At 38.3% G+C, this 26,547-nt stretch overlaps 1 protein-coding gene across 13 annotated transcripts in view; it reads left to right on the forward strand.

The window, feature by feature from the left end:
- The first annotated feature begins 1,816 nt into the window (after positions 1–1,816).
- The window catches only part of ZNF248 (zinc finger protein 248), a 69,767-nt gene continuing 45,036 nt past the window's right edge, over positions 1,817–26,547 (forward strand). For 3 of the 13 annotated variants that reach the window (XM_053671419.1, XM_053671423.1, XM_037141769.2), the window contains exons 1-5: positions 1,817–2,041; positions 2,480–2,542; positions 3,071–3,116; positions 3,254–3,351; positions 3,447–3,485. In XM_053671419.1, coding sequence (XP_053527394.1) covers positions 3,471–3,485 — 15 coding nt within the window. In that variant the 5' untranslated portion in view covers positions 1,817–2,041; positions 2,480–2,542; positions 3,071–3,116; positions 3,254–3,351; positions 3,447–3,470. The remainder of the gene's footprint in view (positions 2,042–2,479; positions 2,543–3,070; positions 3,117–3,253; positions 3,352–3,446; positions 3,486–26,547) is intronic. The other 10 variants (XM_053671417.1, XM_053671418.1, XM_037141768.2 and 7 more) reach the window with 5 other exon arrangements.

The following is a 26,547-nucleotide window of genomic DNA, read 5'->3' on the forward strand; positions in this document are numbered from 1 at the left end:
GCGGCTGGCACTCCAAAGGTCATCTATCACCCTTAGCCACAAGGGGTAGAGATACAGTTGCTAAAATTAGGCAGAGCGGTCTACTACACTGGTGTTAATATCAACCATGTCATCATCCCACTTGTCCTTTCCCCATCTGGCCATGATACTTTTCTGGACCTGGAGCTAAAATCACAACTGAGGCCTGAATGTTATCTCTAGAACTTAGTGTTTAAGGGAGTGGTCATGCAACGCTCATATGGGAGTTATTCGAAGCTATTCTCCAGCTCGGTTCCTCCTTTAAGGAGAATCTATCACATGACTAGGACTGCCAGTGAAAGGTGAGGGGAAAGTCTAAACTGCTGGACCCATGATATGCTAGGGGAAAAAAGGTCACCATAGGGGTGAGGTCCTTGTTTTCCCAGTTTTGCCTATTGCTGCTATGCACCCAGAGTTTTCTGCCCTGGTGACTTTCTGTACCTGGCTTATCCCTCTTTTCTCTGCTCATGCCTAACTGCCTTTTACAATTACAATAATTATTCCTGGATTACTTTCTTAGTTTTGATAAATGTGCCATGGTTATGTAAAATGTTAACACTAGGAGAAGCTAGGTAAGGAGCATATGGGAATTATTAGCTTTGTAACTTTTCTGTAAATCTACAGTTATTAAAAAATTTTTAAAAAGTTAAAAAATGACATTGACCAAAAACAGTTCACTATATTTTGTTTCATAGAAAGCTCATCATAAAATGTGCCCCCCCCCAAAAAAAAACCCCTCACAGACACAGACAATAGTATAGTGATTTCCAGAAGGAAAGGTGAGTGGGGAAGTAGAAGAGGGTAAAGGCGGTGAGAGTGACGGAACATATTGTGTGTTCACTGAACTTACAGTGGTGAACACACAATACAATATACAGATAATATAGAATTGTATGCCTTAAACCCATATAATTTTATTACTAATGTCACCTCAGTAAATTCAATAAAAATTCACTGTAGCTGGTGTGGCTTAGAGTACTGAATGCTGGCCTGCGAACCAAAGGGTGTGGTATAGATCCCCAGTCAGGGCACTTGCCTGCGTTGCAGGCCATGCTTCAGTAGGGGACATGCAAGAGGCAACCACATATTGATGTTTCTCTCTTTTTTTCTCTCTCTTCCCCTTCTCTAAAAATAAATAATAAAAAATAGTAATATGGTCACATGATTGTACCGTGCTAAAATGTCAGGAGGATGTACACATAAAATATATATTTGGTGTCAGATAAATTTCAGTTGGTCTCAGGAAATGGTGTGTGCCCTCCAATTTATACAAAGTTTCTTACATAATGGCAATTTTTAGTATTAATACCAAATTGCTAGCTTGCTTTTCCCTCATTTTATAAAGATGATCGCAAATATTAGTTTAGATAAATTTATTTTCTGCTAAGAATTTTATCTAAAGTACAGTGACAACTGTTCACATTCAGACATGAAATTCATGCACACCTTTTGTTTCTCTTGAGAATCCTGGATCCTGACAGCGTACGTCTCTCAGATAGCCATCTCTCAATTCAGTAAACAAGGCAGAAAACCAGCTGGTTTCTAAAGGAGCAGGTGTGGTGTATATATTGGGAAAAGTAATCTGGAAAATGTAGTTAACATTTTAGGTGACACTCACTGTCCTAAATGCTTTCACAGTGTAAACACTTTTAATATTCATAAAAACCTTATTAGCTAATTACCGCTATTTAGCATGCTCTTACTGCTTAAGAAGGAGAACCACTTTGCCTGTGTAAGCCGTCACCCACCCCCGCCGCCGTGTCCTCCCTCTGCGCATGTGCAACCCCGCCTCCTCCTCTCGGGCTAGCCCTTCCGGGCCTCCAGCCCTCTGGGGGAAATAATCCCAGGCCTCCACGTCCACACTGCAAGGAGGGTGGAAGCGAGGGCCGCTGGGGCCCACACAGTTCAAGGGTAAGCCGGTGTCCCTTGATAGGGAGAAGTCCTACGAACCCCAGCGAGACTACAGGCGTCTGCAGCACTTAAGCTGAAGGAACGTCAGGTGGGGACTTCCCTGTCCAAAGAGGTGAGTGTCGGCGTGAAACAAGAGCCCTCGAGCTTCAGGGTTGGGGGGCGTCTAGCCCCTATGTGAAACAGACAGCGTCCTCGTGTGGCTGCTGATGGGGAGTGCGCGTGTGTGACGTGTGTGCTGGGGGAGAAGTACGCATGCACGGTAGGTTTTTTATTTGTGAAATGCCGGATTCGGGAATAGTTGCTGTATTGTTGTGCTGAGAGTTTATATTATGTTAGCTGCTTTATATTTCTTTATGTATATAATACGTGCGACTGGAGCTTGAACAAGTTTTCAGGGCCTCCATTTTTCAGTTAAATCATTGGGGAAATGGAACAGGGAAAGGGCTGGACTATCTAGCCCACAAGGCCCTTTCTTAGCTCTAACATTCTCCACATTCAAAACTATTATTTATTATGTTTTCATTTGTTGTTATGTATAATCATGACACAGTATCCTGAAGCCATGGACGGCTGTGTGATGTGGAAAGTCTGGGACAAATTTCAGAAGAGAGAGGTGAGATGGAGGTGAGGGGTGGGTGCATAAGCTACAGCATAAATGTCACCCCTTTGGAGAGTTTGTGACCTTATATAGTCAAGGATGAAATTAAGGAAATTCTGTCATAACTCTTCTCTACATACCTCGTACTCCACTCATTCTTGATTTACTCTTAATTCTTTCCAGAGGTGAGCTGCCCCCAGTGTCCCATTGATTGTTGATGGCATCTAGAGAAGTACTGAGGTTTCCTATCTCCTGGCTTTATACACACACAGGATGGTAGTGCCGACAGGTCCTTTTTGGATTATCTGGTTTGAACTCATTTGAAAGATTTTTTAAAAATGAGTATGCTGGGGTCATGCAATTTATTAAGTGGTGGAACTAAGATTGAAAGCTAGGTCTGCAGATTCCTAGCTACTGTCCGTTTTTCTCCCTGTTAGGTTAAATTTACTGTCTTACTAAAAGATCCTTTTGAAAGTTGTAAGCAGGTTAGAACAAACATTTAAAAATTTACCTTGTCTTAAACATCCCCATCCCTTTTTTCAGAGGTTTCTTGGATTATTTGACCTCAAGGGATCAATGGTGTTAGCAGGTAAATAGATAAACAATATGGCTTGAGGGTTTTTTCCTCTACAACATCAGTTTTTAACAAATCCATAGTGCTTCCTACTTTAGATGATTATTCTATGTTAAACTTATCTTTTTATGTTTTTAATTTTTGTGTCACAGACCTAAATTGATAATAAGTCAGTAAGAAACAAATGTTTACATTCACTCAGTGAAAAATATGTCTAAGCTCAACATATATTGGAGCTACACATGGACATGTAAGTATCTTGTGTGTGGAGCTAAGGAGGCAGGTGAATGCAGGAACTGCAAGGCAGGGCAAGTTCTCCTGACTGCCTTCTTCCTTTTCCCTCAGCACTGCTTTCTCCAAGAACAGAAAATGAACAAATGCCTGGTGAGTTTTTTCTGTTGTTGTTTATTAATTCCCACTTTTTTTAATGTGTTTTCTAAAATTTTGTAAAGATTAATATTTTTATAATGAAAAAGTAGAAACAGGCATAATTTTACATTAAGGGAAATGTAGGAAGAGTAGGAAATACAAAGTGGGACAGTTGGTAAAATTAGGTGTAAGATATTTAATTTTACAGTTAACCAAGTTATTGTAGAATTTCTTTGATCTTTCTAATAACAATACTGAAATAAATGCATTATATTGCCTGTAATCATTGCTTGGTGGAAACAGCAGAGTGCTAAGGTAGAACTTAGTGCATATAGTTTTCAGATTTGAGTTGACAGCTCTTCCATAGTTCTGCTTGATCCAGGAATAAAGTGAAGATCTGGTTGAATGGAGAGACTTTATGTTCCCAAGATAACTCCCCATAAATGTATATGTCAGCATGTTTGTATTTCTATGTGAGGAGTAGACATTTCTGTCTTTCATTTCTGCATTTGTCATTCACATTTCAACCCAATGAATGCAATCTTGGTCCTTCACCACTGCTAACTTGAATCAGTTCTGGAAAAGGCCACCAAATTGTAAAATTCAGTTTTTGTTTTTGTCTTTCTTGACCCCTGTGCAGTATTTGACACTTTTTATCTATAGTCTGTTTTGAAAGTCTCCTCTGTTGTTTATCGTACTGCCCTCATAGCTATCTTTTCGTAACTCTGATAGAATTTCTTTCTAACACCCCATGAAGTGTCTTTTCTTTTTGTTCCAGACATTGCTTTATCCCTGGGTTATTACTTGACCATTGCTTATCTATGCTTGGCCCATTGTTCTCCTCAGCCTATGTATTTTTCGTGAACAATATTATCTTTTTTTTAAATAAAAGTTTTGAATTGGTAATATATTAACATGGTTTAAAAAGTGATATAGAAGATATAAGTAAAACCTTACATTTCCCTTCTCTCTATACCTGATGCTCCCTCTAAGTACAGTTACATTTATCAGATAAACTGAGACACTTTTCACTAAGTGTCAGCTTAGTGACACTTAAGAGTGAAAGAGGTTCTACAGACAATTGTGCTGGCACGACTGGCATATATTGGTACACTTCCAGACAAACTGGAGTGTTATGGCTGCCCTGCTATTGATATCCATTATTAATAGTTTTTTTTGTTTGTCTTCCAGGTATTTCTTTATTCAGTTAATACAAAATATGTATGCATGTTCTTGTATGCCGTCTCTCTTAAACAGAAATGTATTATCCTTAAATGCTTCTCAAGTTTAGATGCAGCTGTACATCACTGGCATTTTGTTAACATACTGATTTTGATGTAGTAGAGCTGGGTGTGGTCCTGAATTCTCTATTTCTAATAAACTCCCAAATTAAGCTGATTCTCTTGTTAAAGGAACCACACTTTGAATAGCAAAGTGTGTTTTTTGCTATTTTTTTCCACTTCTTTTTTATCCAGTCTCAGAGATCTCTCTGTAATAGAACATGGATTGTTGCTTCATTTTATCTTCATTTTATGTTACAGTTGTATAGCAAATCAATTATGGATGTTTCATAGTTTATTTAACTAGATATTAACTTCTAGGTGTTAATCTTTTTCTACTAAAAGCTATGTTTTAATGAATAACCTGAATAATCTGATAGATTTATTCTATCAGATAAATTACCAGAAGGATCACCAGATCAAAGGGTGAATACAGTTGATAATCTTGATCAGTTTGGTAGGATTATAATATCATTTTGTATTCCCTTTACACAACATGATACTGCTTATTTCTCCATACCAATTCTTTATACGTTATGTGGTTCAACTTTTGGCCACTGATAGGTAAAAAGTGATGTTTTATGTAGTTTGCATCTGCAATATCCTGTGAGTGAAGCTGAATATTTTTTCATGTACCTAGAAGTTGTATTAATGTTTCAGTGAACTATCTGTGCTTACCTTTTGTCTATTTTGCTCATAGGTTTTTGGCTTTTGTTTATTTTTTTCCAGTGTCTAGCTAGCTCTTTATACACTCATATTAGGGATACTAATAGTTGTTTATTATATGAGTAACAATTTTCTGGTATATCGTTTGTCCTTTGATAATTGCCCATGATATTTCCCCTCAATGCAGATATTCTGTTTCAGAAGACCACATTTCACTTACTCATCAGATTTCCTTAGGCTCCAGTTGGCTGTGACACTTTCTCAGGCTCTCCTTGCTTTTGATTAACTTGTCAGTTTTGAGGAGTAAACTCAGGTGTTTTGTAGAATGTCCCTCAATTAGGAGTTGTCTGCTCTTTCTCATGTTGGACTGGGATTATGGGTTTCTTGAAGGAACAGGTAGTGTCATTTGGGCACGTCTAATCAACAGTAAAAGTTCTATCGAGTTGATATATCATTGCTGATCACCTGGCTGAAGTCTTGTGATCAAGTTTCTCCACTGTAAAGTTACTCTTATTTCCTTTATTTTCATACTCTACTCTTTGGTAGGAAGTGGGGAGTGTTAACTTAAAAATAAAAAGGCTTTTTGTTATTATTGATTTTAGAGAAAGAGAAAGGATAAGAGAGAAAGAAATCAAATTGATTTGTTGTTCCACTTATTTATGCTTTCATTGGTTGATTTTTATGTGTGTCCTGTGTGGGATCAAACCCAGAACCTTAGGGTATTGGGACAACACTCTTATGAACTACCCAGCCAGGGCAAAAAGGCCTCACTTTAAAATAAAGTGAGAGGCAGAAAGTATTGAGGTCAATAAGAATAACTACTTTGAGAATCATTAATTCAGGCTGGAGCCTAAATACTGTTCCAGTTAGGAGACAAAAACATTGGGTATTTATCTATAAGAAAGGGGAGGGAACAATTGCATCAATAAAAGGAAGTTATTTCTGTTGGTGCAGATAACATAATGATGCTAGTTCTAAATAATGTTTTTTCATGTCCTATATTTTAAAATTCTATTTATAGTTATGCTCACTTTTTTATTTTTAAAAATATATTTTATTGATTATGCTTTTACAGTTATCCCATTTTCCCCCTTTATTCCCCTCTGCCCTCCACACCCCCTCCCACCCACATTCCCCGCCTTTAGTTCCTGTCCATGGGTCATACATATAAATTCTTTGGCTTCTACATTTCCTATACTATTCTTAACCTCCCCCTGTCTATTTTCTATCTACCATTTATGCTGTTTACTCTCTGTACCTATACCCTCTCTCTCCCCCTCCCCTGCTGATAACCCTCTGTGTGAACTCCATTTCTCTGATTCTGTTCCTGTTCTACTTGTTTGCTTAGTTTGTTTTTGTTTTAGGTGTGGTCTTTAATAGCTGTGGGTTTGTTGTCATTTTACTGTACATATTTTTGATCCTCTTCTTGTCTAAGATAAGTCCCTTTAACATTTCACATAATAAGGGCTTGGTGATGATGAACTCCTTTAACTTGACCTTATCTGGGAAGCACTTTATCTGCTTTTCCATTCTAAATAATAGCTTTGCTGGATAGAGAAATCTTGGATGTAGGTCCTTGCCTTTCCTGACTTGGAATACTTCTTTCCAGACCCTTCTTGCCTTCAAGGTTTCTTTTTGAGAAATCAGCTGATAGTCCTTTGTAGGTAACTGTCTCCTTTCCTCTTGCTGCTTCTAAGATTCTCTCCTTATTTTTAATCTTGGCTAATGTAATTATGATGTGCCTTGGCTTGTGCTTCCTTGGGTCCAACTTCTTTGGGACTCTGTGAGCTTCCTGGACTTCCTGGAAGTCTGGATTTCCAGGATTTCCTCTGCCAGGTTGGGGAAGTTCTCCTTTATTATTTTTTCAAATAAGTGTTCAATTTGTTGCTCTTTCTCTTCTCCTTCTGGGACCCCTGTGATTCGGATGTTGGAACATGTAATGTTGTCCTGGAGGTTCCTCAGCCTCTCCTCACTTTTCTGAATTCTTGTTTCTTCATTCCTTTTTATTTGAATGTCTCTTCCTTCTGCTCCACACCATTGATTTGACACCTGGTTTCCTTCCTGTCACTGTTGGTTCCCTGCACATTTTCCTTTATTTCCCTTTGCATAGCCTTCACTTTTTCCTCTATTTTGCGACCATACTCAACCAATTCTCTGAGCTTCCTGATTACCAGTGTTTTGAACTGTGCATCTGATAGGTTGGCTCTCTCTTCTTTGCTTAGTTGTAATTGGGGGCGGGGGCTCTGCCCACAGAGCCCTCCTGTCTATTACAGATGAGAATATTCTACCAAGACATGATCTGCTTGGGGAAAAAAGGTGGCCAATCTCTCAGAGAAGAAGGGCTTTGAGCCTGTTCCTGAATGGGCTTTTATTGGGTTTAATTTGCATAGGAATACCCGGCATATGTGTAAAGCTCATTCATTGTCAGGAAGTAATGATTAAATAATGGTTAACATTCAAAGAACTATAGGACTTATTCTGAGTCAGGGTCAGATAGCCAAAGGGCCATACAACTTTGGGAAACAAACTCATTTTATACTTGGACCCTTATCATTTAAATTGAGAATATTCTTAGCAAAGCAGCTGTCACAGGATTTTATGCATTCTTTCTTAGGCCTGATTGCCCCCGGGAATTGCCCTTTCCACCACAGGGCCACACCCATTTCCAGCATTGTTTTAGGCTTAAATCAGGTGGGGGTTGCAGGCAGCCAAGAGATTAGGAGAGTTTTTACAGATAGAATAAGGACTCAGGCTACGACAAGGCTGAGGGATGATGGAACCTCACCCCTTTTCTGTAGTCCCTAAGTCCTTCCCTGATGGCCCCTTTGTGACTGTGCCTGTCTTAAGTTATCCTTCCCTTGAGGAATCTTCCCATCATTAGCTAACCAGTCATCCACCCTGGGGCCAGGCAGGGTGAAGTAAAGGGGGCAGAGGCTGTGCCCCTGCTGGGAGGATAAGCTTTGTCTCCTTTGTGGCTAATGGTCCCCAGGTCCTTTTTTCAGCCTTAGCCATGGGGGGGTTACAGCTCCTGAAAAGCGAGAGGATGGTTCCCAGTAGTTGTATTTTTTCTGGAACTTTGATCTCTTCTTTCGTTTGGACCATTTTTTTGTTTTGTCACATCTGTTTTCATAGTAAGGGGCAGAACCTTAGGTGTTCACCAGGGAGGGACAACCCATATCACTGTGTTGTGATGCTGTCAGTGGGGGAGGGGTCCAAGAGGGAACAATGCCACTTGCTCAGCTGTCAGCCGGCTTTCAGTCACTTCCACTGCCACCCACAGTCAAATTGGGCCCTTCTGGTGCTGATTCCCAGGTGGGTTTCCCAGTGGGGCTCTCCAACAAACTCTCTTGTGAGGCTGGGAGATTCTCCCACTGCCACCTCAACCTTCACAGCTTTTTTTCAGTTAGAGGTTTTGAGGCTTTATTTTCCCACATGGAACCTTGGGTTGCATGGTCTGTCTTGCTCCTCAGTTGTTCATCCTGGTTTATCTGCACACAAATGTGGGACCACCCACTCTGCCAGACTCTACCTCTCCTTCCCTGGTCCTCCAGCTGCTGCTTGCTGTGAGTTCTCTCCACCATAGCTGCCTGTCTCCACCCCTCCTGCCAGTCTAAATGAATGTTTCTTTTTTAACTCCTTAGTTGGCTTACTTCTATACAGTTTGATTTTCTGGCAGTATTGGTTGTTTATTTGTTTTCATAATTGTTGTCCTTCTTTTGGTTGTGTGAGGAGGCACAGTGTGCCTACCTATGCATCCATCTTGGCTGTAAGTCAGCAGCTTGTATTTTAAAAAGTCCACTTAAAATTTTTGTTTTTCTCTTAGTCTCTATGGGGAATGTTTAGAATCACAACTTTAAGAGGCAGGGAAATACTGTAAGTTTTGTTGGCATTATTATTTGGCTGTGTTTTCCATGTAATTTAATATGCTAAGTAAGCCTAATTAGTTTGATTTCATACCTTTGTAAAGAGGGGGAAAAAAACTTAAGAGGTATGTCAGGGTTAGTTCTGAAAAATTTCAACGTTCTTTACAATGTCAAAGTCACAAAAGACTTTATTTTGAATCTTGGAATATTTCTCAGCATATCAAAAGTTTTAAAACATTGGTCATTGTGGAACACTTAAGGTATTTATTTAATCATGGTGATAAAGACTTTGCAGGCAAATACAGAAAATTAAATAGTCATAAGCAAAATTTTTGCTTTCTAATATGGAGAAGACTTAGTGTACTTTCAGAATTAAAGATTTGATGATAAAAAGCACAGGAAATTATTCAATAAAATCTTTGTTTTCTTTTTATAATCACATTAAAAGCTTACCAATAATACAGGAAAATGTTCTTTTTATCAGGAATAAAATTTAAATAGTAGCTTTACAAAAGTACATATTGATAGTAAAACTTAATTTTTAAAGATTTTATTTATTTTTATCTTTAGAGGGTAATGGAAGGAGAGAGTGAGAGAAATATCAATGTACGGTTGCCTCTTGTGTGCCCCCTGCTGGGACCTGGCCTGCAACCCAGGCATGTGCCCTGACTGGGAATTGAACCGCGATCCTCTGGTTCGCAGATCCACACTCAATCCACTGAGCTACACCAGCCAGGGCAAAACTTAATTTTTAAAAAGCCTATATAATAATATTTTAACTTTAGCCATTTAATATATAAGGTAAAATTATTTTTTTCTTTTTCTGTTCTGAAATAACCAGGACAAAATTAATTTTGTTTTTCTTAAGGAAAGTGTATCTCCATATTTTATACCATCTTTTATTGAAAATACATGTCAACTTTTTTCATATTTAGAATTTTTAACCATTAGAAACCCTACTTTTATAAGAAGTAAAAGTAAGCATTTAGTATTTTTTAGATTGGCAAATTTTTTAACATTTCATATTCTCTATAATAATATTTTATAATTTCCAGAAACATGTGTTTTCATATTATAGCACAGACATTTTTATTAAGAGACACAAATGTCTTCAAATTCTCTGTATTAAGAAGCTAATGGGGACTTCTGGACAAGATGGAGGCACAGGTGAAAATATATTCTGTCTCCTCACACAACCAAAAGGACAACAACACATTTAAAAACAAAAATAACCAGAACTGCTAAAAATTGAACTGTATGGAAGTCTGACAACAGGGAGTTAAAGAAGCATTCATTCAGACTGGTAGGAGGGACAGAGAGGAGCAGATAAGGCAGAGAGAATATGTAGCAAGGTGGGAGGCTGGTGACAAGGTCAGGAAAGGTGGGCAAGGCAGTGGCTGGCAGACAAGGTGGTCCCACATTTGCATGCAGATAAACCAGGATGAACAACTGAGGAGCAAGACAGACCATGCAACCCAGGTTACCAGTGTGGAGAAATAAAACCTCAAAACCTCTGGCTGTAAATATCTGTGGGCGTTGTGGTAACGGAGAAACTTGCAGGTTCACAGGAGAGTTTGTTGGAGAGACCCACAGGGTCCTAGAACATACACAAACCTGCCACCCAGGAACCAGCATCAAAGGGCCTAAGTTACTTGCGGGTAGCAAGGGAAGTGACTGAAAGCCAGTGAGAGCCGAACAAGCAGCATTGTTCCCTCTCTGACCACTCTACCACACATACAGCACCACAAAGTAGCAAAGGGGGGTGCCTGGCCTTAGCAAATACCTAAGGCTCTTCCCCTTGCTACGTAACAGGCACACAGAGGCAAAGAAATATGGCCCAAACAAAAGAACCGATCAAAGATTCAAAAACAGAACTAAGTGATGAAAAGATAACCAGCTTATCACATGCAGCATTTGAAACACTGGTAATCAGGAAGCTCAGAGAATTGGTTGAGTATGGTCGCAAAATAGAGGAAAAAGTGAAGGCTATGCAAAGGGAAATAAAGGAAAATGTGCAGGGAACCAACAGTGACAGGAAGGAAACCAGGTGTCAAATCAATGGTGTGGAGCAGAAGGAAGAGACATTCAAATAAAAAGGAATGAAGAAACAAGAATTCAGAAAAGTGAGGAGAGGCTGAGGAACCTCCAGGACAACATTACATGTTCCAACATCCGAATCACAGGGGTCCCAGAAGGAGAAGAGAAAGAGCAACAAATTGAACACTTATTTGAAAAAATAATAAAGGAGAACTTCCCCAACCTGGCAGAGGAAATCCTGGAAATCCAGACTTCCAGGAAGTCCAGGAAGCTCACAGAGTCCCAAAGAAGTTGGACCCAAGGAAGCACAAGCCAAGGCACATCATAATTACATTAGCCAAGATTAAAAATAAGGAGAGAATCTTAGAAGCAGCAAGAGGAAAGGAGACAGTTACCTACAAAGGACTATCAGCTGATTTCTCAAAAAGAAACCTTGAAGGCAAGAAGGGTCTGGAAAGAAGTATTCCAAGTCAGGAAAGGCAAGGACCTACATCCAAGATTTCTCTATCCAGCAAAGCTATTATTTAGAATGGAAAAGCAGATAAAGTGCTTCCCAGATAAGGTCAAGTTAAAGGAGTTCATCATCACCAAGCCCTTATTATGTGAAATGTTAAAGGGACTTATCTTAGACAAGAAGAGGATCAAAAATACGTACAGTAAAATGACAACAAACCCACAGCTATTAACTGAACCTAAAAAAATAAAACCCAAAACTTGTAAGCAAACTAGAACAAAAACAGAATTAGAGAAATGGAGATCACATTGATGGTTATCAGCAGGAAGGGGGAGAGGGAAGAATGGGGGAAAAGGTATAGGGAACAGGAAGCATAAATGGTAGATAGAAAATAGACAGGGGAAGGTTAAGAATAGTATAGGAAATGTAGAAGCCAAAGAACTTATATGTACAACCAGTGGACATGAACTAAGGGGAGGGATCGTTGGTGAGGCAGGTGCAGGATGGAAGGGAATAAAGGAGAGAAAAAAATAGGGCAAGTGTAATAGCATAATAAATAAAGTATATTAATTTGAAAAGAAGCTAACAGTAGGTACACCATTCATTTATAAATTAATATTTTTAAACTTTCATTGTATTGCAACAGATAACATGAATTTAGGATTTGTAAACCCAATTAAAATAATAATAAATATTAAGAAATTTAATGAAATGTGTTTTAATAAAACCTAAAAACAAATCACTATAAATATTAAATAATTTCTAACATCATATGATACTGTAATGCATTTTTGTTACTTTCTGTTGTATTTCTTATTTATATAAGTACTAAATTTTGGTGGGCATATCAGATAATTTTATTATTATTTTCTTTTTTAACAGTAAATGATGGATACATATTTTCTTTTTTTTTTTTTCATGTCCCTATTCGCCATCCCCACCACTCACCCTCGAACTAACCCCCTTTGGCTTTGTCTGTGTGTCCTTTATATATGTTCCTTGATGGCCCTTCCCCTATTATCCCTTTTCCTCCTTCTCTCTGATTACTGTCAGTTTGTTCTTTATTTCAATATCTTTGGTTGCATTTTTTTTGCTTGTTTGTTTTGTTCATTAGATTCCATTTATAGGTGAGATCATACGGTATTTGTCTTTAACCACCTGTCTTACTTCACTTAGCATAATTCTCTCCAATTCCATTCATGCTAATGGAAAGGGTAAGAGCTTTTTCTTTCTTTCTGCTGGGTAGCATTCCATTCTGTAAATGTGCCACAGTTTTTTTATCCACTTATTTACTGATGGGATCTTAGGATGCTTCCAACACTTGGATATTATAAATTATGCTGCTATGAACATTGGGGTGCATATGTTCTTTTGAATTGGTGTTTCAGGATTCTTAAATTATAATCCCAGCAGTCGTATTGCTGGGTCAAAAGGTAGTCCCATTTTTAGTTCTGAGGAAATTCCATAGTGTTTTTCTACAGTGGCTGCACCAGTCTGCATTCCCACCAACTGTGTTGTAGGGTTCCCTTTTCTCTATAACCTCTTCAACACTTGTTTCTTGTTGATTTATTTATGATGGCCATTTCACTGGATGTGAGGTGGTATCTCATTGTGGTTTTAATTTGCATCTCTCTGACGGCTGCTGATGTTGAACATCTTTTCATATGTTTCTGGGCCCTCTGTATGTCCTCCTTGGAGAAGTGTCTTTTAAGATTTTAGCCCATTTTTTAATTGAGTTGTTTGTCTTCCTAGAGTGGAGTCGTGTGAATTCTTTATATATTTTGGATATCAAACCCTTCTCTGAGGTATCATTTGCAAATATGTTTGCCATACGTTTGGTTCCCTTTTCATTTTGCTGATATTTTCTTTAGCAGAGCAAAAGCTTTTTATTTTGATGAGGTTCCATTTGTTTATTTCATTTATGTCCCTTGTTCTAGGGGACATAATGGTGAAAATGTTGCTGTTTGAAATATCTAAGATTTTCTTGCTTATGTTCTCCTCTAGGACTTTTATGATGTCATGACTTACATGTAAGTCTTTTATCCATCTTGAATTTATTGTTTTGCATCGTGTAAGTTTGTGATTGAGTTTTATTTTCTTGCATGTAGATGTCCAGATCTCCCTGTAGTATTTCTTGAAGATGCTATTTTTCTCCATTTTATGCTTCTGCCTCCTTTGTTGAATATTAATTGACCATAGAGAATTGGGTTTATTTCTGGGCTCTCTATTCTGTTCCACTGGTCTATTTATCTGTTCTTATGCTTCTACCATACTGTTTTGATTACAGTGGCCTTGTAATATAGTTTTATAGCAGGTATTCTGATGTCCCATACTTTGTTCTTTCTCAAAGTTGCCACAGCTATCCAGGGTTATTTACAGTTATATATAAATTTTTGAAATGTTTGTTTTGTATCTGTGAAATATATGATTGGTATTTCAATAGGGTTTGCTTTGAATCTCTAAGTTGTTTTGGGTAATATGGTCATTTTCATGATGCTAATTCTTCCAATCTATGAATACTATATATGCTTCCATTTTTTGTGGTCTTCCTTAATTTCTTTTTTGAGTGTCGGGTGGTTTCCTTAGTACAGGTCTTTTACATACTTGATAAGGTTTACTTCTATGTACTTTATTTTTCTTTTTGCTATAGCTAATAGGGTTTTTTCTGATTTCTGATTCTCATCTTTTATTGTTGGTATATAAAAATGGCTTTGGTTTCTGATATTGACCTTGAACCCTGCTGTTTTGCCAGATTTGCTTATAAAGTTGAGTAGTTTTTTTGGTGGAGTCTGTAGGGTTTTCTATGTATACTACCGTATCACCTACAAACAGTGACAGCTTTCTGATTTGGATACCTTTTATTTCTCTTTCTTGTTTGATCGCTGTGGTTAGGACTTCAATACCATATTGAATAAAAGTGGTGAAAGCAGACATCCTTGTCTTGTTCCTGATCTTATTGGGAAAGCTTTTAATTTTTGCCCATTTAGTATGATGTTGGCTGTAGATTTCTTGTTTGCGGAATTATCATATTGAGTGATGGTCCCTCTATTCCCACTTTGCTGAGTGTTTTATAGGAAATGGGTGCTGTACCTTATCAAATAGGTTTTTTTACATCTATCGATATGATTAGGTGATGTTTGTCTTTCCTTTTGTTTATGTGATATATTACAGTTATTTACAAATATAGTAACATTCTTGCATCCCTGGGTTGAATCCCACTTGATCATGGTTTATGATCTTAATATATTGCTGAATGCAGTTTGCCAATATATTGTTGAGGATTTTAGCATCTGTGTTCATCTGCAACTTGGACCTGTAGTTTTCTTTCTATGCTATGTCTTTATCTGGTTTTGGGATTAGGATGATACTGGCTTCATAAAAGAATTTGGGAGTCTTCCCTCTTCTTGGATTTTTTGGAATAGTCTGAAGGATAGGGATTAGCCCTTTCTTAAATCTTTTGAAAAATTCTCCTCAGAAACCATCTGGTCCAAGGCTTTTTGTGTGCCAGGAGATTTTAAATTACTCCTTCAATTTCATCAGCTGTTACTGGTTTGTTCAGCCTTTCTGCTTCTTCATTCAGTTTTGGAAGATTGTATTTTTCTAGAAATTTGTCCATTTCACCCATGTTTTCAAATTTCTTTGCATATAGTTTGCAGTACTTTCTTACAATCCTTTGTATATTTGTGGTATCAGTTGTAATCGCTCCTCTTTCATTTCTGATTTTGTTTATTTGGATCTCTTTTCCTTTTTTCTCTGAATCTGCTTAAGGGCCTGTCAATTTTGTTTATCTTTTCAAAAAAGCAACTCTTGAATTTATTGATTTTGGATTGTTCCTTTAGTCTCTATGTAGTTTAATTCTGCTGTGATCTTGTCATTTCCTTCCTTCTGCTTACTCTGGGCTCTGTTTGTTGTTCCTCCAGTTCTTGTAGATGTAGGGTTAGGGTGTTTTTTTTTAATGTTTTTATCTTTTTAGGTAGCCCCGTATTGCCATGAACTTCCCTCAGGATTGGGTGGCCTGTGTCCCATAAGTGTCAGACTGGTATGTGTTTATTTTCATTTGTTTCCAGAAACTTTTTGATTTCTTCCTTGATATCATTATTGACCCAGTCATTGTTGTTTAGCATGCTATTCAATCTCCACGAGTTTGAGTGTTTTTGAGTTTTTTCCTGGAGGTTGGTTTCTAGTTTCAGACCCTTGTCATGAGAGAAAATGCTTGATATGATTTCAGTTTTCTTGAATTTGTTGAGGCTTGTTTTGTGTCCTGTTATGTAGTCTGTCTTTGAACACGTTCTATGCGCTTTGAAAAGAATGTGTATTTTGCTTCTTTGGGATGAAAGGTTATATATATATATATATATATATATATATATATATATATATATAACACTTAAGTCCATTTGATCTAGGGCATTTTTTTTTCAGTGCCTCAGTGTCCTTGTTGATATCCTTGTTTAGAAGATCTATTCATTTTTGACAGTGGGTGTTGAAATTCTCCAGTATAAATGTGTTGCTGTCTATATCTTCCTTGAAGTCCTGCAAGCTTTTCTTTTTATATTTGGTTCTCCTATGTTTAGTGCATATATATTTGCAATGTTTATGTCTTCTTGATGGATTCTTCCTTTGATTATTATGAGGTGTCCTTTGGTTTCTCTTTTTAAGGCTTTTGTTTGAAGTCTGTTTTATATGATATAAGTATTGGTGCCTCAGCATTTTCTTACTATGCATTCATTTGGAATATTTTTTTCTAGTCCTTCACTTTCAGTCTGTGGAGGTATTTTTTTCCTGAGGTCAGTCACTTGTAGGAAGCCTATGTGTGGGTCATGTTTTCTTATCCATTCAGCTACCCTATGATTGGAGCATTTCAACCATTAACATTTATGGTTTTATTTTTAAATATATTTTATTGATTATGTCATTACAGTTCTATTTCACCCTTCATTCCCCTCCACCCTGCACACCCGTCCCCCACCATTCCCCCCTTTAGTTTATGACCACATATCTCAAGTTCTTTAGATTCTATACCATTTATGGTTTTTATTGATGGATACTTATTCATTTTCTCCCCTTTATACCTGTGTTCTTCTCTCTTGTAGTCTTTTACTTCATTTTGTTATAGTAGCCCTGTTAGCATATCTTGCATTGTTGGTTTGGTGGAGGAGTATTCTTTCAGCCCTCTTTGTGTGGAAACTCCTTATTTTGTCTTCCATTTTGATTGAGAGCCTCAATCGACAGAGTGGTCTTGGTTGCAGGGCTTTGCTTTTCATTACTTGGTATATATTTTGCCATTCTCTCCTCACCTGTAGTGTGTCTGTTGCGAAATCATCTGCCAGCCTTATTGGATCTCCCTCGTATGTTACTTCTTGTTCCTCCCTTGCTGCTTTTAAGATTCTCTCTTTGTCTTTAGATGCAAATTAAAACCACAATGAGATACCACTTTACACCAGTCAGGATGGCTATAATAGACAAAGCAACAAATAACAAATGTTGGAGAGGGTGTGGGGAAAAGAGGACCTTAGTTCACTGTTGGTGGGATTGCAGACTGGTACAACCATTATGGAAAACAGTATGGAATTTTCTCAGAAAAATAAAAATTGACCTGCCTTTTGACCCAGCAATTCCACTGCTAGGATTATACCCCAAGAATCCTAAAACATCAATTTCAAAGAACCTATGCACCACAATGTTCATAGCAGCACAATTTACAATAGCCAAGAGTTGGAAGCAACCTAGGTGCCCATCAGTAAATGAATGGATCAAAAAATTGTGGTACATATACACCATGGAATTCTATGCAGCAGAGAGAAATAAGGAGCTACTACCTTTTGCAACAACATGGATGGAACTGGAAAGCATTATGCTGAGTGAAATAGGCCAGGCATTGAAGGACAAATACCATATGATCTCACCTTTGACAGGAAGCTAAAGAATAAAACAACAAGCAAACAGAATAAAAACAAAGACGCTGAAATAGAGAACAAGTGGGCAGCGACCAGAGGGGAGAGGGAAGGGAACTTAAGGGGAAAAAGGGGGAGGGATTTTGATGAACAAGTATGAAAGACACAGAGATGAGGACTGGGGGGGGGGATGGGAGGGAGGGGGGAGACCAGGCAGGGGGGTGGGGTGGGATGGGAGAAATAGATAAAAAAAAAATGTACTTGAAAAGTAACTAAATAAAATTTAATATTAAAAAAAAATTACAAAAGGATATTTGCAAAAAAAGATTCTCTCTTTGTCTTTAAAACTTGGCATTTTAATTATCATGTGTCTTGGAGTAGGCCTCTTTGGGTTCATCTTGATTGAAATCCTTTGTGCTTCCTGAACTTGATGGTTTTTCCCCTCCCTAGATTCGGAGAGGTTTTTTGTTTTTGTTTTTTTTTTTTTCATTATCATTTTTTACAAGGTTTACATCTTTTATTCCTTTTCTTCTCCTGGTATTCCTGTGATTAATTTTTTAAATTTCATGTCTTGCAGTTCCCTGAAGCTGTCTTCATATTTTTTGAATTTTTTTTTGTGCATTTGCTCTACCTGCATATTTCTTTCTACCTTGTCTTCCAGCTCACTAATTGGTCCTCTGCTTCATCCAATCTGATTGTAATTCCTTCTAGTATATTTTTATTTCAGAACTTGTATTCTTCATTTCTTCCTGGTTCTTGTTTATAGTGTCTGTTTCCTTTTTCATACTGGTGTGATTCTCACTCAGGTCCTTTAGCTGCCTGTGAATTCCTTGAGCATCTTTATAACCATTCTTTTAAATTTTATGTCTGATAGTTTGCTTGCCTCAATCATTTAGCTCTTTTAGTGGGAATCTTCCATTCCTTTCAATGGCAGGTTCTTCCTTTGTCTCTCTATTTGGGGTGACTTTGTTTCTGCGATTACTGATTCACTACTCCACTAGCTGTCTTTGTAGGGTGAACTTCTATGGTAGGAGTTCTGTGGAATTCAGTGGTGTGGTCTCTTCAATCTCCTTGTCTGGATGATCTAGTTTGCCCCTTCTTCCATTTGTGCAGGCTCTCTTGTTGTAATTGGGCTTTACCTGTTTGTGGTTCCTTTGTTGGTGGGTTCTCTCCTCCAGTGGGTTTACTGGTGTTTACAACTCCTACCTTATCTTGTGTGCGATCAGTAGCAGGGCAAAGGTGAACTGGAATAAGACAGCAGGAGGGTACTCCATGGGATTTAAAGTACCACAAAGTATAGATAGAAGATCCTTTGTAGAAGTACAGCTTAGTTGTGATATTTCACCCAAATAACTGTTTTTCATAAAAGGTGAAAAAGTGATATTTAAGACTTTTATTAATGGGGAGAAAGAATGTGAACCAAATCCAGAAAACAGACCACTTGTGCGAGGTTAGATGGTGAGATGTAGTGAGAGTAAAGTATAGAAACTAGGCATAGTATGTGAGTGAATAAACTTACTCAGAACGATAAAGCTCAGAAAGATAGTGAATTGAGCCAAGACCAGGATGGGCGTTGTGTAGGATTTACAATAATATGGAACAATTATTTACAATAATACAAGAACAACAATAGTATGACAAGACTTATATGATCTGAATAAAAAGAATAGAAGGTAAAAGATCAAGAGTGGTGTTTTATTGGTGAAGAGAAGAAAAATTAAATGTAATGTGAAAGTGAGAACAAAGAAAACCAGTCAAACAGTACAATTAAACAAACAAACAAAATGAAGAAAACTAAACAGAAGAGAAATAAAATAATAATAATAAAATAAGAAAAACAGTGAAGGAAATAATAAAAGTAAAAAATAAGCCCTGGCTGGTGTAGCTCAGTGGATTGAGCGCAGGACTGCGAACCAGAGTATCACAGTTCGATTCCCAGTCAGGGTACATGCCGGGTTGCAGGCCAGTCCCCAGCAGGGGACACACAAGAGGCAACCATACATTGATATTTCTCTCCTTCCCTTCCCCTCTAAAGATAAATAAATAAATAAATAAATAATAAATAAAATGCAAGTTTTATATGAGCAAAGTGAAATTTATCTCATTTCTAAGTTGGAGTTAACCTTCTCATCTGTCTCTATATCAGTTTTTGGTCCTTTCACAGCTTCAGGTCTTATTGTCTCACACTTCCATGGGGAGCTGGGAAAGCAAGGGGGAAGCCTCCTGCTGACTTGAAATCTGCCAAGTACTTCTGCTGGCCTTCCTGGATGCTCCAGGCAAGAGGGGCTTGGACTTCGCTTTTTTCTGTTTAATGGTTTTGTGAGGATGGGGACCAGGTGTGGGCTGCTATATTCAAAGGTACCTGGCCTCCAGCCTAACCCCTCAGATCACTGTGCTGTCCCTACTGTCCATCTGACCCAGTTCGACGCTTTTAATCCTTCGACGCTTTTAATCCACCACATTGTTCTGCTCCATGAGGTGCACGGATTGGGAGCATTTCACACTTTTCCACCCACGTCTTTGCTGGCATGCGTGCTGCGCACTCTCAAAATCCTTTCCAGGATTGAGAAGATGGTGCTGGAGTAGGATGGAGCGGATTCCATCTCCTCCTACATATGGAAGAAAAACCTGGCTGATCTATGGAGGAACAGAGCAAACAGCTAACAGTTCCCCAGCATATATGAAAATAAGAGACCAGAAGTTGTAATGGACACTGAAAAACCAGACAGTAAGGAGATGGTAGGACAGTACCACCCTGCAGGATGGTTGAGATTGTACTGCAAGACAGTACAATCTCAGGGATCGGAGCAAAGACAGCAGTGGTGGTGGCCTTGGCTCATGCCTGGCACCCAGCACCTGGTGCCCAGAGGGTCTACCACGGATTCCTTGGGAGCCCCTGACCTGCTGCAGGGTCCTTGGGAGAGAGTTGGGTTGTCAGCTTCCTCCCTCCCTGGCAAAGCAAGGTTTGGGCAACACTGGGAGAGACTTGGTGGCTTGAGGTTGCAGAGAGGGAATGAGGACAAAGGGCCATGATCACTGGCAGAGTCTCTGGTTGCCAGCTTGGGAGAATTGAGAGGTGCACTGTTGGGCTCCAACTCTGATAATCACCAGCCTGGTTGGAGAATTGAGCTGTGATGGGCAGGCTTGAGTGGAAGGAATCTCTTAAAAAGTAAATTCTTTGCAGGATCCTCCTGCGACAGAAAGGCCTACTCCCCACCCAACCTGGCAGCGATCCCAAGGTTGGGCAGAAGGACTTGTGTTCTCCCATAGCTCTGGGAAGGGTCTGCACCCAAACCTGCAGGACCCAGGCAGCCTGGCCAGATGTGCACACCTGCACCTTAGTCCATTGCGATGATTCCTGGGGAAAGAGTGCTCTGAAGAGGACCTACGTGCCCTGTGTGGGGTGCTGGGGAGAGGCACCAGGCTACCTCTTGTGAGAGTGCTCACGAGACTGGCTGGGTACACATCAAGAAGGGAGAAAGGCCCTCAGCTGGCTGCAGCCAGCGAGACCAGAAAAACTGGTTTGGCCAGCTGGAAACCAACAAGAGTGAGATAAAAAACTTGGAACTGCGAAAAGACCAGAGTTGGACCAAAGGAGGGGGCGTGCCAACAGTAGAGACAGAAAGACAAATCACACTTTGCTATAGCAGAGAAATTACAAATTACTGCGTATTTGTATTTTTTCATTTTTCTTGCACCTTTTATCTTAATAGTATCTTTGTATTCCTCCTCTTTCTGTATAGTCTTCTTTGCCTTGGCTGGTTATATTGTATCATTTGACAGGTTTCCCCTGTTGTCTCCTTCACAGTGTATTGCTAATTTTCTGTACTTCATGTCACCTGTGTTCCTTTAGCACACTACTCAAAGTTCTATACCCCCTATTCATGTTATCCAGATCACATAGATTCTGCCATATGATTGTTGCTCTAATATTATTGTAAATAATAGCTGTTCTATACAACTGTAAATACTTCACAACACCCCTCCCGGATCTTAACCCACTTCACAGTGTCCTGAACTCTATTACTGTAGTAGTTAACTCTATTCTCTCACACACTACACCTATTTCCTATCCTTTACTCTCACTTTACCTCAGAATATGACCTCCCACAACCTCACTGCTTTCTATATCCAACTCACAAGCCTTCCCTCCCCATCAAGAGTCTTATCTTCTGTCTAACCTTTCTTAAAAGTGGCTAGTTGGGTTGAAGATTACGGTTAACACTACATAGCCAAAAGATCTCTTATCTCTTCTCTACCAGCTGCTATTGTAAATATCATAAAATACTCTCCTGCTGTCATAAACCATTTTGCCTCCCCCTCCAACTGATCACACACACACACACACAAAAAGAGTAGGTGGAAGCAGAGAACACCAGGATACCCAACAACAAAGGAACCGCCAGCAGATAACAACAGAAGAAGGTGAAGGAGGGAGTAGAAACCACACAAACCTCAATCCAAGACCTATCTGGAAATGCAACTAAATAGTGGAGAAACCTACCCAGTACAAACAACTGAACAGGAGCAAAAGAGGATTCTCAAAACCTTGTACACATGGAAGAACAAGCTTCAACACAACCTGCCCTCACCAGTACAACAAATTAAAACAGGTGGTGGATAGAGGGACCATCAGTTAACCAGCTGGTGAGAAGATCTCACAACAGAAAGACCCAGAAACAACCAAAACTGAAAAACACAGAGCCAACTTAAAGGACAGCCCAAGACCAGTGAGCTTGGGATATCAAGGAGACTATACCACCAAGTCTCACAAGTATTATACCACAGAAGTTCACACCATAAACCCAGGAAGCCAGAAGAAATTAATTAAAGGAACTGAAGCTAACAAGAAGAGTCTTACAAACAATGGGAAGGCAAAGAAACAATTCCCAAATGAATGGAAAGGAGGAATCCTCAGAAAGAATGCTAGATGAAATAGAGGCAAGTCAACTATCAGATATTGAATTCAAAGCACTGGTTATCAGGAAGTCCAAAGAGCTCACAGGTGAGCTACCAGAAACTATAGGGGAACTATAATGAACTCACTGCAAACTATGTCAACATGAAAAAGGAAATAGAAACTATCAGCAAGGGCCAAGAGGAAATGAAGAATACAATTTCTGAACTGAAGAACACAGTGGAAGTAATCCAAAGCAGGATCAGTGAAGCATAAGATTGGATCAGTGAGTTGGAGGACAAACTAGAGAAAAACACTGAGAAAGAGCAAGAAAAGGAAAAGAGGCTTACAAAGAATGAACAAGGATTAAGAGAAATGCAAGACAATAGGAAACATAATATACGAATAATAGAGATACAGAAGGAGAAGAAGAACAAAGGATAGAAAACCTATTTGAAAAAGTAATGATGGAAAATTTCACTAATTTGATGAGAAAAAAAGCCACACAAATCCAGGAGACACAGAGTCCAAATTAAGAGGAACCGAGAGAGGCCCACTTCAAGACACATCATTAAAATGGCAAAATTCCAAAACAAAGAATCTTACAGGAAGCAAGGGAGAAAAGGGAAGTAACATACAAGGGAGGCCCAGTAAGGTTAGCTACTGACTTCTCCATGGAAACACTTCAGACAAGAAGAGAATGGCAAGAAATATTCCAAGTAATGAGAACCAGAGACATGCATCCAAGGCTACTTTACTCAGCAACGCTCTAAATTAAGACAGAAAGCCAAATAAAGAGCTTCCAACACAAAAGAAGTCTAAAATAATATGCCATCACCAAACCAACTCTACAAGAGATGTTAAAAGAACTGCTTTAAGGAAAGAAAGGAAAAGAGACAGGAACACAGGTACAAAAATGGCAATGAATAAGTACCTATCAGTTATAACCTTAAATGTAAATGAATTAAATGCTGCAATCAAAAGACATAGAATAGCTGAATGGATAAAAAAGCATGGCCCACACATATCCTGCCTACAAGACACCCACCTCAGGACAAAAGACTTACACAGACTGAAAATGAAGGTTTGGAAAAAAATTTCCAAGTAAATGGACAGGAAAATAAAGCTGGGTAGCAATCCTCATATCAGACAAAATAGACTTTTTTTAAAAAGGGACACAAATAGAGACTCAGAAGGTCACTTCATAATGCTCAAGGGAAGAATCAACCCAGAAGACATAAACATTATAAATATATATGCACCCAACATAGGAGCACCCAAATTTATCAAGAAAATCTTAGAGGACTTCAAGAAAGATATTGACAGCAACACAATTATAATAGGGTATTTCAACACCCCATTGTCAAAAATGGACAGATCTTCCTAACAAAATATCAACAAAGATATTGTGGCATTGAACAAAGCCCTACATTCAGTGTTCTTAACTGATATATGTAGAGCCCTTCATCCCAAAGAAGCTAAATACACATTCTTTTTGAAAGCACGTGGAACATTTTCAAAGATAGACCACATTGTAGGACACAAAGCAAGCCTCAACAGATTTAAGAAAATTGAAATCATCCCAAGCATTTTCTCCAACCACAAGGGACTGAAACTGGAAACCAACCCCAAAGGAAAAAACCCAAAACACCTCAAATCATGGAGATTGAGTGGCATGCTATTAAACAATGGGTCAAGAATGAAATTAGGGAAGAAGTGAAAAAGTTTCTGGAAACAAATGAAAGTGAACTCACAACAACCCAAAACTTATGGGACACAGTGAAGGCAGTCCTGAGAGGGAAGTTCATGGCAATACAGGCCTACCTAAAAAAAGATAGAAACATTTCAAACAAACAACCTAACCCTATGCCTACATGACCTCAAGGAACAACAACAAAGACAGCCCAGAGCAAGTAGAAGGAAGGAAATAACCAACATCAGAGTAGATTTAAATGACCTAGAGACTAAAAGCACAATTCTAAGGATCAATGAATCCAGGAGCTTGTTTTTTGAATAGATAAACAAAATTGACAAGCCTTTAGGCAGGCTCATTAAGAAAAGAGCAGATAGAAAGAAACCCAATCAGAAATGAAAGAGGAGAGATTACAACTGACACCACAGAAATACAAAGGATTGTAAGAAATTACTGTGAAGAACTACATGTCAACAAATTTGAAAACCCAGGTGAAACAGACAAATTTTTAGAAAAATATAATCTTTCAAAACTGAATGAAGAAGAAGCAGAAAGCCTTAACAGACCTATAACAGCAGATGAAATTGAAGCACTAATCAAAAAATTCCTGACAGTAAAAGCCCTGGACCAGATGCTTTCACAGGAGAATTATTTAAACTTTTAAGGAAGAGCTAACTTTTATTCTTCACAGACTATTACAAAGAATCCAAAAATTATGTAAGACTTCCAAACTCTTTTTATGAAGCCAGAATCATCCTAATTCCAAAACCAGATAAAGACACAACAAAGAAAGACAACTTCAAGCCAATATCACTGATGAAAATAGATGCTAAAATGCTAAGAAAAATATTGGCAAACTGCATCCGACAATACATTGAAAAAATTATACACCATGACCAAGTGGGATTCATCCCTGAGATGCAAGGATGGTTGAATATTCGCAAATCAGTAAATGTAATACATCTCATAAACAAAAGTAAAGATAAAAATTACATGATCATATCAATAAATGTGGAAAAAGCTTTTGATAAGGTACAAAACCAATTTATGATAAAAACACTCAGCAAAGTGGAAATAGAGGGAGCATTCCTAAATATAATAAATGCCCTATATGAGAGACCTACAGCTAACATCATACTCAACAGGCAAAATCTAAAATCTTTTTCACTAAGATCAGGAACAAGACAAGGTTGTCCATTTTCACCACTTGTATTCAATATAATATTGGAAGTTTTAGCCACAGAGAAAAGGAAATAAAAGGTATCCAAATCAGAAAGGAGGAAACAAAACTTTCACTGTTTGCAGATGACATGATAGTGTACATGGAAAATCCTAGAGACTCTACCCAAAATCTGCTCACCTAATAAATGAACTTGGTAAAACAGTGGGATACAATGTCAATATCCAGAAATCACATGCTTTTTTGTATACCAACAATGAAACAGCAGAAGCAGAAATCAAAAAGAAAATCCCATTTGATATAGCAAAAAGAAAAATAAAATACCTAGGAAGAAACCTAACCAAGGAGGTAAAAGACCTGTATGCAGAAAACTACACAACACTGAAGAAAGAAATCAAGGAAGACATAAACAAATGGAAACATACACCATGTTCATGGATTAGAAGAATTAACATCATCAAAATGTCCATACTACCCAAAGCAATATACAGATTCAGTGCAATACCTATTAAAGTACCAATGGCATATTTCACAGAATTAGAAGAAACACTTCAAAAATTTATATGGGGCCATAAATGACCCCGAATAGCTGCTGCAATTTTGAGAAAGAAGACCAAAGGACAATACCTGATACCAAACTGTATTACAGGGCCACTGTACTCAAAACAGCTTGGTACTGGCATGAAAACAGGCATATAGACTAATGCAGCAGAACAGAGAGCCCAGAAATAAACCCAAGTCTCTACAGGCAATTAATAATCAACAAGAGGGGTAGTAACATAAAATAGAGTAAAAATAACCTCTTCAACAAATGGTGGTGGGAGAACTGGACAGCCATAGGCAAAAAAGTGAAACTTGAGCACCAACTTACTTACACCATATACCAAAATAAATTCAAGGTGGATTAAAGACTTAAATATAAGCAGTGATGCCATTAAAGTCCTAGAGGAGAACATTGGCAGGAAAATCTCAGGTATTTCACGCAGCAACATTTTTACTGATATGTCCCCTAGAGCAAGGAATATAAAGGAAAGAATAAACAAATGGGATCTCATCAAAATAAAAAGCTTCTGCATGGCTAAAGAAAACAGTATTAAAATAAAAAGAGAACCA

This window comes from Artibeus jamaicensis, unplaced genomic scaffold (assembly GCF_021234435.1).
Source record: "Artibeus jamaicensis isolate MK-2021 breed Jamaican fruit bat unplaced genomic scaffold, CSHL_Jam_final contig_687, whole genome shotgun sequence".
Taxonomy (NCBI): Eukaryota; Metazoa; Chordata; class Mammalia; order Chiroptera; family Phyllostomidae; genus Artibeus; species Artibeus jamaicensis.